Genomic DNA, 18,308 nt, shown 5'->3' with positions numbered 1-18,308 from the left:
TCATAATTTAGGTAGGGGGAATGCATAGCATGGCAAGTGCTTCCAAAAGGCACATCTACATCGCCATCTAGTGGTTAAATTATATATAAATGATAATAAATACAATCTATATAAATAGGTACACACATACTGGACACAGTACAGCTGTAGTTTCTTTTTAAAGATTCTTTGTTCTAATAAGATATAGACACAATGTCAAATGTGCTAGAATCAGCACTATCACATCATCAAGAATTAATCCTGAGAGCAAAGCTTCTGAAAAACCTAATTCATTGCTGGATGGTTAACAAACAAACCACTTTTTGCTCTTTCACTAAATCAAAGTTTATTATATTTGACATATGTACAGATGATAAGAATGTGATTTTTTTTTTTTTTTTTTTTTTTTTTTTTTTTTTTAGAAAACAGCAAGGCAGCTATATTCTCTGAGACTTTTTCTTAATTATCCTTTTCCAAAAATACAAACAAAAAAAACTAAACAAAAAAAAAAGGCTGATAAATAAATGCATCTTCTGATGCAAATCATGTAATTTGCCTTGAAACTATTTCTTTCATGACCACCTCGCTGGTCAGAGTTTAGGGTGACAGTCAGGAAGAGTGTAGTAGTATGACGTATCAGTGGCAGATGTTTAGTCCAACCAGCCGAGCACTTTCCTCCCACAGCCTTCTTGCCACTTCATCATCTTTTCCTTCTGGTGCAGGGTCTTTTTCAGCACAATCACTGCACAAACACAAATGCACAAGACATTCTGAGTTTACAAATGACTGACAAAGTGGCAAATTATTGCATTTACCTGAAGTAGCAGCCAGACTTGCTCTCTAAGCCCTCTGTGACAGCGCAGTAGATAGAGGTCTGTGCACCCTGCCAGGGAGTTTTCATCAGCAGTATACAGGGCAAAGACAGTATAATCTTCAGCACTGGGTACCGTACCAGAATATGCCTAATCAGCTCTGTTCGAATCACTCCTGGATGCAGGCAGTACGAGGAGACTCCTGTACCTGTGAGTATTCATGTAATTGCTTCATTCAAATATATGAACTTGTCACAAACTAGATTACACATGGCCATTGACACATTATGTGACAAAACCAACCAAGTCGGTACATTAAAACATAGAATACTATTTACTTTTTGCTCAAAATAAACAAACAACTTTGTTAGTTTATGAATTAGCTTGCAAATTGTTTGCTGTACCAAAAAACTGCAGTATATCTTACCTTTCATTCTTCGTGCAAGCTCTCTAGAGAAAAGCACACTGGCCAGCTTACTCTGTTTGTAGCTGAGCAAAGGACTGTAAGGCCTTTTGTCAAAGAACAGGTCATCAAATTCAATCTTTCCTGTTGGAAAACAGTGACAAATATAGATATATATTTCCATCTTTGTGGCGTATTTACTTTAACATCTAAACTACTCTTCAAAAGTTTAGGATCAGTAAGATTTTATTTTGTAAAGGAATAAATACTTTTATTTATTATGTATATTTATATTTATTTATTATATATATATATATATATATATATATATTCACAATATTAATGTTTTTACTGTATTTTTAATCAAATAAATGCATTTAAAGGCAAAAAAAATTACAGACCCCAAAATTTTGAATAATAAATATAAGCAAAGAAATAATATAGTCTGGTCTAAAAAAGTCTTAATTTCTTATCTTAACATTCTTATATCTTAAAATCTTAACATTCTGAGTATTTCTGATTTTTAATCAAAATAAATTACCACCAACATGTGCAATACTGGACAAATTAACTACACGGCTGGGGGAGGATCTCTTTAGCATTCCTAACAGTAGATTAGTCAGAAGAAAGTGTCCCAAGTGATTGACAGCCAACTGTGTCTCAAAGCCATCCTCTGTGATCAACTTTGGACACATCATAACACCTGTCAGAAAAAAAGGGACTTTAAGATCTGTCTCTTTACCCCTTGCTTTTAAGAATGAAATCACACTATGATGACAGTCTGACTCACCTGCATTGTTTATAAGTATATCCAGTCGTTCTTCTGTTGCTATGAACTCTTTGGCAAATTCTCGGACAGAATATAGAGAGGCCAGATTTAAGTGTCTGATGACTACATTGCCATTTCCTGTGGAGCGTCGAATATACTCCGCAGCATTCTCAGCACGAGTCAGGTCCCGGCAAGCCATCACTACCCGAGCCCCTAAATGCACACATATTCACATTTCCAAGTTAAAAGTAAGGGAATTTATAGATGAGGTCCTAAATAATATGCTGTACCTCTACGAGCCATATCTTTTGCAGTTTCCATGCCAATCCCAGTGTTAGCACCGGTAATCACAACTGTCTTTCCATCTAGAGAAGCACGGCTTTTACAGACACCACCAGCTATCCATTTCCGCAGCAGCATGAAGCCTGTAAGGGAGATTGAATCCTTAAAACAATGCTTAAAAGTATTTAAAATACATACTCGGCTGTAGAATCTTGAAAATCTGTAGCATTTTTTATTATTATTTAGCTGGTAATATTGTTATATAAGCATATGTGTAGCCTATATTATAAACACACTACTGTTCCAAAGTTTGGGCTCACCAAGGTTGGATAATAATACTAAATATAAGTTAAAATTGTTAAGTATTATTACATTTTAAATAACTGTTATATATATATATATATATATATATATATATATATATATATATATATATATATATATATTTTTTTTTTTTTTTTTTTTTTTTTTAATGAAATGTATTGTGTGATGTCAACGATAAATTTTCAGCATCATTATGCCAGTCTTCAACGTCACGTGATCCTTCAGAAATCATTCTAATGTTGATTTGGTGCTACATTTTTAGAACGGTGATACATTTCAGGATTCTTTGATTAATAGAATGTTAGAAAGAATAGCATTTAACGCTATTTTAAATGGAAATCTTTTTTAATGCTTCATTGCTAAATTCTAGTATTTATTTCTTTCATAAATCATTGCTTTAAACAACTTAAGAGCCTTTAATATTTATTTTAAATAAAAATTCTAATAAAGGTTCTAAAGATGTCGTAAACTTACTGATTGCGGCCAGCGCGAAGACAGCGCCATAATTCACTCGATCAGATGTGACTTGATCCCTCATCTCTCGACTACAAAATCAAGAATGTCACATTGTGTCCTCTCTTTGCAGAATGCTATATATAGGGCTTAAGCAACTTAAACAACAGCTTAGTACCTGCTGTACCCTTCGCCAAATGGCTGATTACGCGCGCCTCGTAAACATTTAGAACAGCAGATTTCTCCATGTTTTGAACAAGACGTTTCTCGCATGACTATTAGTGGTCAGATGGTAGATTTATTAATATCCAGAGTAAAAAATACAATAGGCCTTGTAATGAAAATGGGAATAATACACTTTTTTGCCGTGGCGCGCAAGTACGTTACGCACGAACGCACACGCCTTCACGAATGTGAAATTATATTTTATTTTAACCGCAAGTTATCGTTACGACTTCGATTCCTATTCGCTACTGTAATCAGCAGTGATCTGTGATTTTTATTTTTCACCAGAACAGATATTACAGATCAGAAATAAATTTAATATTAATAATAATAACAATAATAACGTTTTTGCAAAAATGGTGTTATTTGTAAAGGGGTTTCACAGTTTTTAGAGGCGACAAAAGTGCACAATAAATATTTCTATTTAACTATTAAGTTAAAATTTAAAACAATCAAAAATGTAATTGATTACAACAAAACTCGAATAGTTTATTTTAAATGACACCACATGCAGAACCATTCATTAAGTCCCACACAAGCCTTTACAACATTGTACAGGTTGGTGAAATCGATAACCGGACCTTCTGGCTCCTTCTAATGATTCTGAGTCACTAAAAAGAATCGGATCAGAAGAGTCATTTGTTCGGTACTCGCAGTACACTGGTTGAGCGGTATGTTTTCGATTCAGTTAAAAGAACCTATTCATTAGAGTAGTTTGTTTAGGATTCGGACCTTACTGCTCGTGTCGAATTTTTTTATTTATTTATTTATTTATTTATTTTTTTTGCTGTATATTTAGTAACGGCGTTGCGGTAGACAGTAACAGTAGTGCAGTAAACACAAATGTGATGTTCCGCCCACATTGGGAAGACTGCACATTCAAGAACCGTTTTAAAAATCATTCTGTTCCAGTATGCCTTAAAAAAAATAGAACCTGTTCTGGAAAAGGTTTTTGTTTCCTATCTTACTTATCAGTGCTTTGTGCATGTGCCAGCTTATATATGATCATTCTGGCCAATATTTTCACATAGGAGATATTTTCAGTGTTCAATAATTGAACATCAAGAATTCTGTTCAAAAAAGACCAATCTATGATGGCTTTGACAGATTATCTGCAAAACACCAGCAAAGTGTTGAATAAAATAACAACATTATCTGCTTTCCACTATTAAACCAGCAGTTGGTTAAACAGTGCAAAATGTTGTCGTTTCAAGGAAGGAAGCCATTTTCTTGTTCCAGTAACCACTCCTCCTTATTTCAGAGATTACAGCCAATCAGAGCGCAGAATCCAAAACAGGAAGTGGCGTTTTGCGTGCATCAACCAATCGCTGACGCGGAAAGAGAAGAACCTCTGCCCATTTAGCGCACTTATTTGTCTCGTCTGTGACGTACCAGCAGGCTTTGTGTTCTTTCAATATATCACATTGAGTATATTTCCTTATAGACTATAATCCGGTGAGTATTATTTATAAATTCGATCATTTTTGATGTATTCGCGTTTTAATTCACGTATCAGATGATCGTCGTTTATTATGTGCGCAGAGGACTGTATGCGGAGTGCGCACTCGGTTGGCGCTGCGCGAGGGGGGTTGCTGCAGAATTTGTGACCGAGTATTTGTAATAAACGTTGAGCTGGCTCTCGCTCCGACCCACTTTGGATTTTCAACCCCATTTATTGTTATTGTACACAAACCTAAGTCCTTATGCTTTCGTTTAGGTCTTTCAAATCACCCAGTCTCACGCACTGGATGTAATGGTACAGGAACTACTTTTCTCTTAGCTCCTTTCAGTTGGATGAAACCACATTGCGCGTACTTATACAACTGAGGGCTTTTCTGAAGTGATACGGTGGCGCGCTGGATATCAAACCCATTTTAATCCAGCATATATTTCAAATTTTTCTACAAATGTATGTAAAAACAAAATGTGGTTTACGGACTCGTTTTTCATTTATGTAATTTGCAGGATGAGGTGGTTGTATAAACGCCAGTCTTGACGTTGGAGCTGAATGCTGTCAGAGCCCGGTGAATATTGTTGAGGGTCTTCTTTTCAAACATGTCACTCACCTGTCCAAAATAAAACTAAACCCTAAAATTTCCAGACTTATCCCATTGGCAGTAATAGCATTATAATATTTTTTTCATCTTAGCCTAAATGTAAAGGCACGTTTACCGTTTCACATGTTCACTGTTTAAATGTTTAGCTCAACAAACGTTTTATATTTCAGAAACATGGATGCGGATTTGTTTATGGAGTGCGAGGAGGAGGAGCTGGAACCATGGCAACAGCAAAATTCAATGGATGATTCAGGGGGAAATGCAGAAAGCAGTACTCCCACTGGTGTGTAATTCTAAAGGTTTTATCTGTAACATAGTTAAATGTGTGTTTATTTACACATGTAAACACTTAAAGTAACTAAGAAATATTTTAATAATTATTTTTTAAAAATATCATTATGCTAAATAAAACCTGTCCTCCTTCGCTGTTTAGTGTCTTCAACTCCCGCCGCGAAGGTTGATATTCCAGCTGAGCCTAAAACCGTGGTGATCCCAAACCTACCAACTGTAGTAAATACAGCAAACACAGTTCCGCTGATCACAAATACATGTGAGCATTTGCTTCTTATAGCATTGTTGAGTGATTATCTGTTATTTTACCTATTTAAGGAATGTTCTGATGTTATACAATCATTCTCATGTTGTTCCAAACCCGTATAACATTCTTTATTTAAATTATGAATAATATCTTGGCTGCTGTCTTTCAGTTCATGAAAGGGAACTAGGACTTGGGCTGTCCAACTTTAAAATGACAAATACATAATAAAAATGTATTTGTGTTCTAAATATTTTCAGTGTATGCTTAATACGCTTTGTATAAGGTAGAGACTGAAATTCTCACTATTTACACATAATCCATGTCATATACTGGAAGCACAAAGTCATATAAACTTCAAAAATGGTACATCAGTGCCAACGGCACCATCTTGATGACAGTGTTTTACTTTTATTTTTTTGCACTTCTCCTGTAATCAGTCAGTTATTTTTTTTAGTGACTCAACGTGTAGTTCCTGCCGCTGTCCCGGCGGATATTCCTAAAGCAGTGCAAGGGCAGCAGGTCATCTTGGCGCCGGGAGGAGGAGGGCTTGGCACTGTGGCTCTGTCACAGATTCTTTTGCCTGGCACAACTCAGATGGCCAATGCTGCCAACAGTCAGCCGATTTACTTTACCACACAGGTGCTGCCATCCCACCTCATAGAACCCAGTTTATTTCTGATTATTTCAACTTTTCTTTTATTAACTTAACTTTTATAATTCTTTATTATTAACGTGTTTCCTATTGTGCATGATTCAGGGTCTTCCTGTCCAGAATATCCATCCTGTGCAGCCTGGCCAGAGCCCAATGAGTTTGGTACTGAATGTCCAACAGGGCCAGACTGTTCGTCCCATTACATTAGTCCAAGGTATGGTAGTGTGCTCCTAAAACTTTTTTTTTTTTTTTTTTGCTTATTGATTAACAATAAATTTTTTCCATGTATTCTCAGCACCTGGCACACAAATTTTCAAACCAGCTGTTGGAGCAACCCAAATAATTACCCAGCCAGCTCAGATAAGGACTGGAGCTCCCGTTGCAAACAGAGTACAAACGCCCAGCACTTTTAGCACCATGCAGATACCTGCTACTCTCACCATTCGTACCACAACAGCAGTCGCCCCTCCTGCAGCCAGTTCTCTGCCCACCATGTCGTCTACAACAATTACCCAGCCCTCCGCAGCACGAACCACGACTAAAATCTGTAAGATGCTCCTGTTGAGTACAGTTTCCTGTTATAACTGTTACTATATCATGTATTTATCACAGCTTAATCACTATTGACCAATCAGCATCAAGAACTGCAATTATCAGTGATAAAATTTTATTTATTTCTCTTTACAGTGACAATAAAGCCAGGAAATGGACCCTTGGACATGCAAAATATAATGAGCCTTGTGAAATCAGTGAATCTTCCTGGTGGGGCTCAAGCGCAGACATTTGTTGTCATGAGCAATCAAAAGACCAACAATGGCCCTATAGTTTCCTCTGCTGTACCTGTCATGACACAAAATGTTGTCCAAAGTAAGTTTGTTGTTCTGCATCTGTGATAGCTGCTATGATAGTTCCATATTAGAGTAGAGCCATGCTGATGAATTCAAAATTCTTTTTTTTTTTTTCTCTCTCTTTTCTTTGTAGCAATCCCTATTACACATACAACAGCATCAACAACTACTCATTTGTGTCCTCGTTGTGGAGCTCAGTTTAAAATGATTGAGGCTCTACGGAGTCATATGTGTGTAAGTATACACTTTCTGAAGATATTAAATATATATACAGTAGACAACATTTGAAGTGGATCAAAACCTTTCATCAAAGTTGTCCTAAAAACAAAACAATACTCACGCTCGTCTTATGGCAATTTTGATTAACATTTTTGATCAACTTTAAATGTTGACTACTGTATATATAAGTGTGTTTGGTATTTTAAAAGTTGTAAACTAATCTTATTCCCCCCTTTAGTTCTGCTGCCCAGATCTGGCCCAGACTGACACGAACAGTACTGCAACTGCTGTGAGCACTCCAGCCACACCGCCTAAAAGCCTCTCTGTTGTGCCCAGTATCAAGCAGGATAGCCCACCTACAAAGGCCGGAGATACCCAGAACAGACTTGTCATGCTGGTGGATGATTTCTACTATGGCACATTTGAAGGGAATCGAGTCTATGTACCAATGGACAACTCAAAAGAACCATTGTCATTCAAATGCCTCACCTGTAATAAGAGACTGAAGAATAATATTAGGTATGTTAATAGGACAGTCAAGTTAGATGGGAATTATGGGTATATATGTCTAATTGCAGTAGATGTGATTCATTCTGGAATGCTGCAATTATTAAGTGTTTGTGCTCCTTGCAGACTAATGAATCATATGAAGTACCATGTTGAGCTGGAGCAGCAAAATGGGGAGATGGACACACACACATCCTGCCAGCACTGTTTCCGACGCTTTCCCACACCATTTCGTCTTCAGTGTCACCTGGAGAGTGTCCACACTGCTATTGAGTCATCTAGTAAGAACTATTTCCAGTTGATTCTTTCATCTTAGGGGTCTGTAAGGGTTTTTATGTATGTTTTTTGAAAGAAACATGTTATGCTTACCAAAGCTGCATTTAAAAACAGAAATATTGTGAAATATCATTACAATGTAAAAGTGCTGACTGTCAGCTTTGATCAATTTAATGCATCCTTGCTGAATAAAATTATTAATTTCTTAAAGAAAATCCTTACTGACCCCACACGCATTGTAGTGTACAGATGTTCAGATACAACTGTATTAGTTTGTTACCCAGAATTATACAAAGATGTTTACTATATATTATGTTTGATCCGTATATTATTCCAGTTAAACACATAAATGGGCAGTGACACATTTTAATCAAGGCTGTCCCTATTTAATCAAAATGTATCTTTATGCAACTGTTCTCAAATCATTGGATTTCAGATTAGTATTTTCTACAGCACAGCTGCCAACCAGTATTTCTGTGAAGCAGGTTTCTGTTGTTGTTGTTTAATTTTTCTCACTTTTTTGTATTCTTATGCACAAGCAACGTTAGCAGCTTTCCTCACAGAGAATCAGGTCATACAGGCACAGATAAAGTTAAACATTTAGTTTCTAGAGGTTGTTCATCAATCCACTCTTTGTTCCAAAATGTAAATTGTGCAGTATTTTGTTAGCAACCAGGTGGAGTCAGATTAAAAAAAAAAACTTGCAGGACTGGTTATGCTGGTACGAGCATATGCAGATAGCTTCTTCAACCCACACACACTCTTGCTATGTGCATTAGTTTATTTGACTAAATTCAAACATGAAGGGGTCACTGGGGCAATGTCCAAACACAAAAATAGTTTTGTAACCGCCAACTTTCTTATCCTTTCTTCATAAGGCTTTCAGTGCCACATGTCTCTTTAACACATATTGTATTCGGATGTTGCATGTTGTCATGACCAATTCCTGGTTTACTATGGTGACATAGACTATACGATAGACTGTAGGTTACTATAGTGATAAAGGTTTCATTTCTGTTGACTGACAGATGTTTCATGTTTGCTTTGACCTGGTTTGCTACAGTGTCCGTAAACTGCAGTAAGTTCAATTTGATTTAGTGGTTGTTATGCTTTTCTATTCAGCCAAGTGTAAAATATGTGAGTGGTCCTTTGAGAGTGAGCCAGTGTTCCTGCAGCACATGAAGAACACCCACAAACCTGGAGAGATGCCTTATGTGTGCCAGGTAAATTGAGAAAAAATAATCTGGATGAACTGTATTACCAGTCTCCATTTATAGCTGCTTTTCCACCATCTTGCCAAACTATTCTCATTCCATGCCGATCCAGCTCAGCCAGTACAGATATGGTATCATTATTAACTGTGGTGCTCGTAATACAGATGTGCCAGTTGATGCCTTGGTATCACTAGTGTTTCCATACAGTATGAAATGTAAATAATGACCGTGTTATGGAGAACGCTCGGATATTTTTGTTTATCTTACTCAAATAGTCAAACAAGTAAAAAAAAAAAAATCCTGCATGGTGACGTCACTACACGCATTCCTCCAACACAGAATTCCAAGTCGAGAATGGTTTTACTGTGCCGAAATAAGCTTGAGTGAAAATATAACTGATACTGTTCCTTACCGCTCGGCCAGATGGTGGAAATGCGGCTTATAATACTAGGAGAGTATGTAATGTCTTGACACTTTCAGGTGTGTGAATACCGCTCCTCCTTCTACTCGGATGTGTTTAACCACTTTCGTACTTGGCATGAGGATACCCGCCACCTCCTGTGCCAGTACTGCCTTAAGGTTTTCAAGCATTCCACCAGTTACCAGCAGCACTATAATCGTCACCAGGTGAGCATAAATTATACTTTAAGATCATAAAAGATAAATAAAAATGGCACACAAACAAATATTCAACACATTCTCTTTCGTATTCCTGGCAATGATATGGTCTTTTGAGGAGGTCCAAATGGATGCATTGCTTTAATATCTCAAAAAAAAAAGATCCTATGATGTTAACGATTGATACATTAACAGATATTTTGAGCCATTAAATGACTCTTTTGTTTTCTACAGAAGTCAACAGTTTACCACTGTAACAAATGCCGTCTTCAGTTCCTGTTCACAAAAGACAAAGTTGAGCACAAAATCAATCACCACAGGACTTTCCGAAAGCCTTGTGAATTGGAGGGACTCCAGCCTGGGACAAAAGTAAAATATTTGTCTGTTTGTTTGTTTGAAAACAAGTTTAATGGGTGCAAAAATGTATTTTAAGAATGTTTTATGTCATCTCCTTATTTCCAGGTAACCATTAGGGCATATGTTGGGCTTAAGAAGTCGCCAGGTCAGGCATCTTCAAAATCATCTACTAACATTCAGAAAAATAGTAATAGCAGTACACAAACTTGTAGTGGTGACCAGCAATCACAAAGACATGGACCTGGAAAGAAACAGGTCAGCAAGATGTTTGACTTCTTGTCCAGGTTCCAAGAGCAGAGGTAAGCTCACGCTGTGTTTTAACAGATATGTTGATTGATTTCAACTGGAAATTAGAAATTTGAAGGATGTACTTTTGGTCTTCCTCTCTCCAGGGCACTGATGGGCAGACATAAGTGTGTGGAGTGCACTTTTGACATCCCAGACTTTGCAAATCACTACCCTACTTATGTTCACTGCTCACTCTGCTTCTATAGCACTTGCTGTTCTCGTGCTTATGCAAACCACATGATCAAGTAAGTGAAACTGGAAGTTAAAGTTTAGTTTAGAAAGTTTTTTTTTTTTTTTTTTATGGCAGATAATCAATGTGATAATATACTGATTGCAGTTCATTTATTAATTTCAGCAATCATGTTCCTGGAAGAGTCCCAAAAACTTCTAAAAAGGGGCCACCAAGGTAATATATTATTAACAGTTTTGAGTTCTGTTTTGTATACCGTCTGAAACTGTTACTTATGGCTGTTTTCTTTTGTAGTGGTGTGAAGCTGAGCTGTGCAGGTTGTGAATACTCCACTGCTCTAGGGAACTTGATGGCCAAACATCTCATTAAGTTCCCTTCTCACTCCTACTGTATCTTCACTCGTAAAGGTGGGTGTTCTTCGACTTAGTAGAACAATAAAACCTCTTTGTACTTTACTGAGTCTTTAAAAACTTACTGCATGGTCCCCTACCCGCATGCTTGATTTTCTCTCTCTGCTTTCTTACTTCTGTAGTTAAAGGGCATCCAACTCTATTGTAGGTGTCATTAATTGCATGATTATAGACACTGTAGACACATTAATTAACAGTATCATGAAATACACTGCTACTATGACCTTATCAATTCAGATCTTAATAGGATCGAACTCTTTGCCAGTAGATTTCTAACATGCGAGCATCTTAACATCGTGTGCAAACTGTTAATCTTAAGGCTTGTTTCACACACTGTATTTTCACAGCTTAAATGTTATTTATTGTGTAGATTGACAACTACAATAAAGAGGGATCGTTTTAATAAACTTTTTTCCATGCATTCTTAGCTACACTCAAACATTACAGATATGCCTACAACATTTGCAAAGTGGCCAGTCTTGAGTAATAGCCCACAGAATGTGATAAACAACAATCACAGGTGTGGGGTATGAGCTCAAGCTGTCCATTGTCAAAATGGACAAAGTGGGCCTTTTGAACTTGGTGTGACTCTACAGGATTTACAGGCAAGCCTTTGCGAGAGCACTTTGGATGAGTAAATGAGTATTTACACAAAACCTACTGCACACCACCTGAACTGGAGAATATCAGAAGGAATACAAAAAAACCCTAAGTGGATTAATTTAGAAACATGACAAATGAATAACGACAAGGACTATCCATCGGGGAATTATCTGCTGCTTCTGAGCTGCTTATTGTTTTCTTTTTTCAAAAGCTAACTGACCTATCAGAACCACATGTACATTGAGCATGGTGTTATTAAATGGATTATTGGTGATGGTAAAGACACCAAGGAGAAGACTAACTCTGTGTTCCTATAATCCCTCCCCTCCCCTACAGAGTGTTTGGAGACAGATATTGAGTTCTGCCAGGTTGAGGAGGAGGTGGAGGGTCCACAAGGGGATGAAGCTAGTGATGTTGGGACACAGCCTGACTGGTTGTCCATGAAGCAGTGGAGTGTGCCCAAAGAGGAAGGAACTGTGCCAGAATTCATGGACAGTTGTGGCCCGCAGCATATAATGGCCAGGAATAGCGATGTCCTCGACTACTTCCAGCTTATTTTTCCCGACATCCTTTTTGAGCAGATTGTTTTTGAGACCAATGCCTATGCCTCTTATTGCTGCTCTCTGGGGCAGGGGGACCCTTCCTGGAAACCCGTGTCTGTAGAGGAAGTCAAAGGCTTCTTTGGACTCTCTATCCTCATGGGCATTCAAGGCCTGGGGGAGCCAGAGTTATACTGGTCCTGGGACCACCACCATGGCCGCTATGGCTCCAGAACATGGGAGCTCTTTTACAGGACCATGTCAGTCGAACGCTTCAAACAGATCGGCACTCACATCCGAATGAGCAGCATGCTTGTGGAGAATGATAACCAGAGTGCTGACAAGTTGTCCTTTTTTCAGCCCATGCTGAGCATCCTGCAGACAAGCATGCGAGACGCCTACAGGCCAAACAAATGTCTGACAGTCGATCAAGCTTTTCTACCGAGCCATGACAAGGGAATCGCTCAGGAGAAGAGTAAAAATAACCAGCCGAGGATATGGCTACTGTGTGACTCAAAGTCAGGCTACTGCCATAAACTGCTGGTCTTAACGCGTCAGGAGAAAAACAAAGACCTGGGAAAATCAGTTGTTTCACAACTCATAGAGGGCCTTGAGGGTAAACATCACCACATCTTCTTGTCCAGCTCACTTGCGTCTGTGCCACTCATGAAGGAGCTGTATGATGTTGGAATATTCTGCTCCAGCTCCGTCCTCCCTCAAAGTCCAGTTTTGCCCAAGGAGTTTTGGGATGAACCTCTGCTGAAAAATCAAGGAGATTTCCAACAGTATGAATTCGCCCCACTTCTCGCCACCAGATGGAAAGATAACAAGCAGCTGGTATGTCTCTCCACAAATGCTGATGCAGGACATCCGGACGTGGTGTGGAGGAGATCTCCCACTAAGATAGGAGAGCTTTGTGCTGTTGAAAGACCCCAGGCCTTCAAGCTGCTCCAGGACAACATGCGTGGTGTCGACATCTGTAATCAGCTCCTGACGTGCAACCAACTTGGCGGGCTGGTTCTCGACACCAATTGGCGGCGTCTCTTTTGGTTTCTTGTCAACTTGAGCATCATCAACTCTTTCATTGTCCTACGGGAGACCCGCAAAGACAGTCCACCTGGGTGGCTTCAAGGGGGGCATTTCTCCCAGGCCATCTACCGTAAACGTCTGGGGTACCAGCTGGCCAAGTGTGCTGCAAGATTTTCTCGCCAGAACCAAGTCCACGATAGCATGCAGCAGATTGTAAAAAAAGAAAATCCGGACATGCAAGAAGGGGTCAGACATCGATTAGCCAAACTTACCCGTAGGACAAGGAGATGTAAAGTTTGCAACCTAAAAAACATGCGTCATGAGAGTGTATATGGCTGCACAGCGTGCCATGTGAATCTGTGCAAACGTTCTTGCTGCTTCTGGGACTTCCATGGTTTCTCACCTAATTTCCAAGGTTATAAAGCTCAAATACTGACACTAAATATTAATCAGTGCATTTCCGAATGTTTATTCTCTGTTCAAATGTTGCACAAAATTAAGGAATTTACCATTTTCAAACAGCTTTTTAATTATCATGCATTAGTAATAACGCATTGTATTATATGTTTTTAACATGAAATATAACAAACACATTGTTTATATTCATTGTGGTAGATTATTATAACTGATGTTAGAATTGATTATCATTTTTTTTCCTCTACAGGTAACCCAAAGGTGGGATTCGTTGACACCAAGAGGTAAGTATTTTAGAAACCAACGGTTTGATTAAAAATGGCATCCTTAGGTAGATAAATTTTAAAATAGAACAAATACTTCAGTTACACCTAATTTAACATTTAATTTCAGAGTTAGTTATTGCATGCACCTTTTTGATTAAAGTTAAATGTCAAAATTCTGAAAGTTTATGCAGCTAACAGTAATGTGTGAAAATGAATTCTTTTTTCAGTTAGCAAATTTTAAGTTGCCAAATTTGGCATGTTATACAGATTCTGGAAAGTGACCCACTATTTCCCTTCCAGGGAAGGCACAGAGCCTGGACTTAAATACAGAACTGAAATGTTGGAAAGAGGCCTGAAAAGATCTTCAGCCGACATCAAAAACTCAAGTGGCGCCGATGTTGGTCTAGATGAAGACGTGGACCAGGAAATGGCCCCTCTGGAAGATGAAGATACTGACTCAGACTCTGAGAAGACTGAAAGCGATGAAGACATGCCACATGAAACAGCGGCTAGACAGGAGGTAGAGGTAACAGTAACCAATACACTTACACCACCTGTGAAAAACAGAGAGGAGACTCTGTCTATTCATCAGCGTCGAATACTACTCCTTGCACTGTGCTCTGGGGTCCAGAAAGCGGCTAAAGAAATGGACACCAAACATCAGCTCATCAAGACTTGGCTTCAAGACAAAGAGGATCAATTAAATGAATGCAGCAGCACGAGCTGTGGAGAGGCCGTTGATCGTCTGGTGGAGTGGGTTTTGACTCAACGGGAACAGCAACGTCCAATCAATGAGGCAAAACTATTTGAAAAAGCTTCAGAGCTCCAAAGCCAAACCAATGAGATAAATTCTTTCCGTATTTCATACGAATGGGCTGTGAGCTTCATGATACTGCACAAATTGGGCTTAGATACCCCTTTCACAGTAGATCGGGAACTCCCTAACGCCATGGAGGAAAACTGCCGTCACTACACAGAGTTGGTCCACAGTAAAATAAAGACAAACAACATTCCACAGTGTGTCTTTGGTGCTATGGACCAGCTTTCTGTTTTTGTGGACTTTAAAATTCTGAATGAGAATACCAGAATAAACAGAGAGACTGCTTTTCAGTTTACTGGGTTTGGGAAGCCCTTCATAAAGATTTACCTTTCAATGCTCGCAAATGGTACAATGCTACCTGCAGTGCTCTTCACAAGTCAGAGCACAAACGCGCTGAGCAAAAGCCCACCAGACTCAATCCTACTTATGGCCAAGGAGGAAGGTTTCAGTGCAGCAGAAGAGCTAGAAATTTGGGCCACCAAAGTGTGGAAGCAGCATCTTGACTCACAGAATGAAAATGATGCCCTGCTGGTTATGGATAGCCATCATAGCCAAACATCTGAGAGCATCATATCCACAGTCAGTAGCAACAGAACCTTCCCCGCCATAGTTCCAGCTGGCTGTACGGGCAGACATCAACCTCTAGAGATGTGTGTACGCCCTGTGCTGCAAAGGTTACTTCTAGCTCGTTGGGCACAACAACCTATCAACTGTGCATCTGGGGTTCAGCGTAAAGATCTGGTGGAGCTTCTCATATCCTGGTTGGAAGAGGCCATGTCTTGCTTCTCTGGTAGGCCTGAATTTATTCAACACTCATTCTGCATGGCTCGCCTGCTTCCTGATCAGGAAGCACATACGAATTTGCCTGGTTCACCTTTGGAGCTATTAAATATGCTGTCGGCGGCCACACTTGAAACTGAAGTTGTAGATCTTGACTCAGAAGAAGAAGAGCCAATGGACGCACACACTGTAGACAAAGTGAGCCAAGTAACAGAGAAAATTGATTTGACACAGGAGCCAGAGGATGAAGTCAGTCAAACAAAGGATGAAGACGTAATGCCAATTGAAATAAAAAACACAGAACAACAAAAGAAAAGAACTGATGAATGTTTAGAAATTGCAAGTGAATCCACAGATGTCTCACATTCATCCCCTGAATCAGAGACTCATTCACACAACTCTGAACAAGATCAGTTCTCAGAATCTGGTCAGGATGCTAACGCTTACCAGACGGACTCGGCAAACAGGTGATAACTGATCTACAGAGACATGGTGAAGTTGAACAGAATGATTTGAAGTCAGACAAACCTATTTAGGCTGAATGTGACTGGATATTTAATTTACATCCTACTGTGTTGTGGAGTGAAAATGTAAAAATATTTTTTTTTATTCTAAATGCTGTATAGATTTACAGGATAGACATTGCATGATTGATTTTTGCAAAGTTTTATACTGTTCGCTCTTTATGTTTATTCACTAGCATAAAACGATCCAATAGCTCCCACAGTGTTAGGATTTTTTTGTTTGTTTATGGACCGATATTATTTACGTTTCAATTCGACACACTCTGAAAGTTAATCAGCGTTTTTGCGCCTGCTTAAGTTTCAGTCATTCTGAAGCTGTAAGGCCTCTACACGAATGTCCTGCTATCACAGTTCATGTGATGTCAATCTCGTCATCATGTGCCTAACTGGAGGTTGAGTATCACAAAGCTTGCTTCAAGCGTTTGCGAGACAAAGCAGAAGGCAGAAAAATAATCTAACACTTAATTACTCAAATGGGTTTTTGGATAAGTGCCATTTAAAATAGTTTAATTCAGTAACCAATTACTATAGCTCTTGAAGTTAGATAGGCCATTACAGAACAATACAACTTTTATTTCATAGCTTTACAGACTCTATTACATTATATTGCTGTTCTAAAGTTCAGCATGTTGGCTGGCAGCAGGCTCAGACTGTCTTAAAGTTCTTCCATTTTGGTTATTTATCTACTTCCAGACTGAATAAACAGTGAGACGAGCTGAAGAGTCTTAGCATTGCTATTGCAGCAGCAGCAGTGAATGGAGTGGGATCAGTATGTACATTATATTCAGTATTGATTTCAGCATCTGAATTTACCGTAGCAACCACAGGATGGTGTAACAACACTCCAGGTGTCATTCACTGACATTCAATTCAGAGATGTTCTGTAGCACATTACTGGTGCCCTTTCATCTTTGTAAAGGCTTACTTTTATTTCATCTCCATTGGCTGCAACAATTTTGTATGTAATTTACATGTACTAAATAGTGGGGCTTTATGTAAACAGTCTGATTATGAAGGTAAGTGGGAGTTCATGTAACTGGGGGTCTTTTGGATGTTGTTTTAATGAAAATGTAAAATCTGAGGTAAAAGTGTTATGTGTGTAACTTGGCATTTTTGACTATTCCTCATGAATAAAATGTAAATAAACTCAGTTTGTGCTTAAAGCCCACTCTTTTCACCATGCTTCCCTGCTTTGTTTTAATGTGGACAGGAAGAGGTTTCCCACACTGCCTGCCAGAGATCAGCATCTGCACATCCTAAAAACTTGTACTTGACCAATTCTGACTATACTGTATTTGACTGTTTTTGCCCTGACACAAAGAATACTTAACAGATTAGATATATTTCTCTAAACGTTTTTAACTTTTTTTTTTCTTTAGGGATGCAGCACCACAAAATTTCCACCAAATTGTTTTCAGATAACTTAAAAATGAACAATCAAATCTTCATTTGAGTTAAACCATTTTGGGAAATTTAATGTTTATCCACTGTGATACCTAAAATGAAAGTTAATTAAAATGTAAACAAAAAGATGTATAGGAGGCAATGGTATTTCAAACATTCATAATTTACAGATTACGATCTTTAACACACCAGTTTGCCGATTTGTTTTCTGCTATGGGGAAAAAAAGGTGTATAGCAGCTGCAGAGCTATAAGGTAATTCGCCTGAAAGTTAGCAGTAAGGCATAATACGCGTTTCCTGTTTGCGAGCTAATTTCCTGAGACAGAGGTGACAAACAACATTTGATCTTTTTATTTTGCAGTTGAATACCTGGGTCTGGTTTTAATGATCATCTCACAATCTCCTGTAGGAGAAAAAAAATCAATCCGTGCCGACGGTTTTGCAATCCGTCCCCTCAGTTTATAAACAGTACTCACGAATTCTTAAATTGTTCCCTCGGTTTAACAATC

At 38.5% G+C, this 18,308-nt stretch overlaps 2 protein-coding genes across 4 annotated transcripts; one reads left to right on the top strand and one right to left on the bottom strand.

Moving 5' to 3' along the window:
• Positions 1-403: 403 nt before the first annotated feature.
• On the bottom strand, positions 404-3,416 carry LOC109104966 (retinol dehydrogenase 13). 2 transcript variants are annotated; one of them, XM_042741440.1, is made up of 7 exons: positions 3,044-3,411; positions 2,254-2,388; positions 1,985-2,176; positions 1,736-1,897; positions 1,219-1,338; positions 795-999; positions 404-721 (listed from the first exon to the last, which is right to left on the bottom strand). In XM_042741440.1, exons 1-7 carry the CDS (start codon positions 3,105-3,107, stop codon positions 616-618), a joined length of 984 nt encoding a protein of 327 aa, XP_042597374.1. In that variant the 5' UTR covers positions 3,108-3,411; the 3' UTR covers positions 404-615. The 2 variants fall into 2 exon arrangements, with proteins under 2 accessions (XP_042597374.1, XP_042597375.1); XM_042741441.1 differs by lacking the exon at positions 1,736-1,897 and having other exon boundaries at positions 3,044-3,416.
• A 1,138-nt stretch (positions 3,417-4,554) lies between these two features.
• Positions 4,555-17,546, top strand: pogzb (pogo transposable element derived with ZNF domain b). Of its 2 annotated transcripts, none has more exons than XM_042741438.1 (21): positions 4,555-4,702; positions 5,213-5,271; positions 5,475-5,587; positions 5,738-5,854; positions 6,297-6,481; positions 6,600-6,708; positions 6,790-7,041; positions 7,182-7,361; positions 7,476-7,576; positions 7,800-8,080; positions 8,195-8,349; positions 9,467-9,567; positions 10,039-10,185; positions 10,411-10,545; positions 10,639-10,832; positions 10,926-11,066; positions 11,177-11,227; positions 11,306-11,418; positions 12,361-14,007; positions 14,257-14,290; positions 14,573-17,546. In XM_042741438.1, exons 3-21 carry the CDS (start codon positions 5,479-5,481, stop codon positions 16,341-16,343), a joined length of 5,823 nt encoding a protein of 1,940 aa, XP_042597372.1. In that variant the 5' UTR covers positions 4,555-4,702; positions 5,213-5,271; positions 5,475-5,478; the 3' UTR covers positions 16,344-17,546. The 2 variants fall into 2 exon arrangements, with proteins under 2 accessions (XP_042597372.1, XP_042597373.1); XM_042741439.1 differs by having other exon boundaries at positions 5,213-5,304.
• Positions 17,547-18,308: the final 762 nt, after the last annotated feature.

The sequence above is a fragment of the Cyprinus carpio genome, chromosome B16 (genome assembly GCF_018340385.1).
Source record: "Cyprinus carpio isolate SPL01 chromosome B16, ASM1834038v1, whole genome shotgun sequence".
Lineage (NCBI taxonomy): Eukaryota > Metazoa > Chordata > Actinopteri > Cypriniformes > Cyprinidae > Cyprinus > Cyprinus carpio.
The sequence above is the reverse complement of the archived record's forward strand: the minus strand, read 5'-3'. Positions and strand labels throughout refer to the sequence as shown.

Coding starts and splice junctions, on each gene's coding strand:
- LOC109104966 (XM_042741440.1), bottom strand. CDS start 3,107: ATGAGGGATCAAGTCACATCTGATCGAGTGAATTATGGCGCTGTCTTC. Junction 1,898..1,984: donor TATACTTATAAACAATGCAG/GTGAGTCAGACT, acceptor TTTTTCTGACAG/GTGTTATGATGTGTCCAAAG. Junction 722..794: donor AAGTCTGGCTGCTACTTCAG/GTAAATGCAATA, acceptor GTGTTTGTGCAG/TGATTGTGCTGAAAAAGACC.
- pogzb (XM_042741438.1), top strand. CDS start 5,479: ATGGATGCGGATTTGTTTATGGAGTGCGAGGAGGAGGAGCTGGAACCA. Junction 6,482..6,599: donor CGATTTACTTTACCACACAG/GTGCTGCCATCC, acceptor TGCATGATTCAG/GGTCTTCCTGTCCAGAATAT. Junction 14,291..14,572: donor GGATTCGTTGACACCAAGAG/GTAAGTATTTTA, acceptor TTTCCCTTCCAG/GGAAGGCACAGAGCCTGGAC.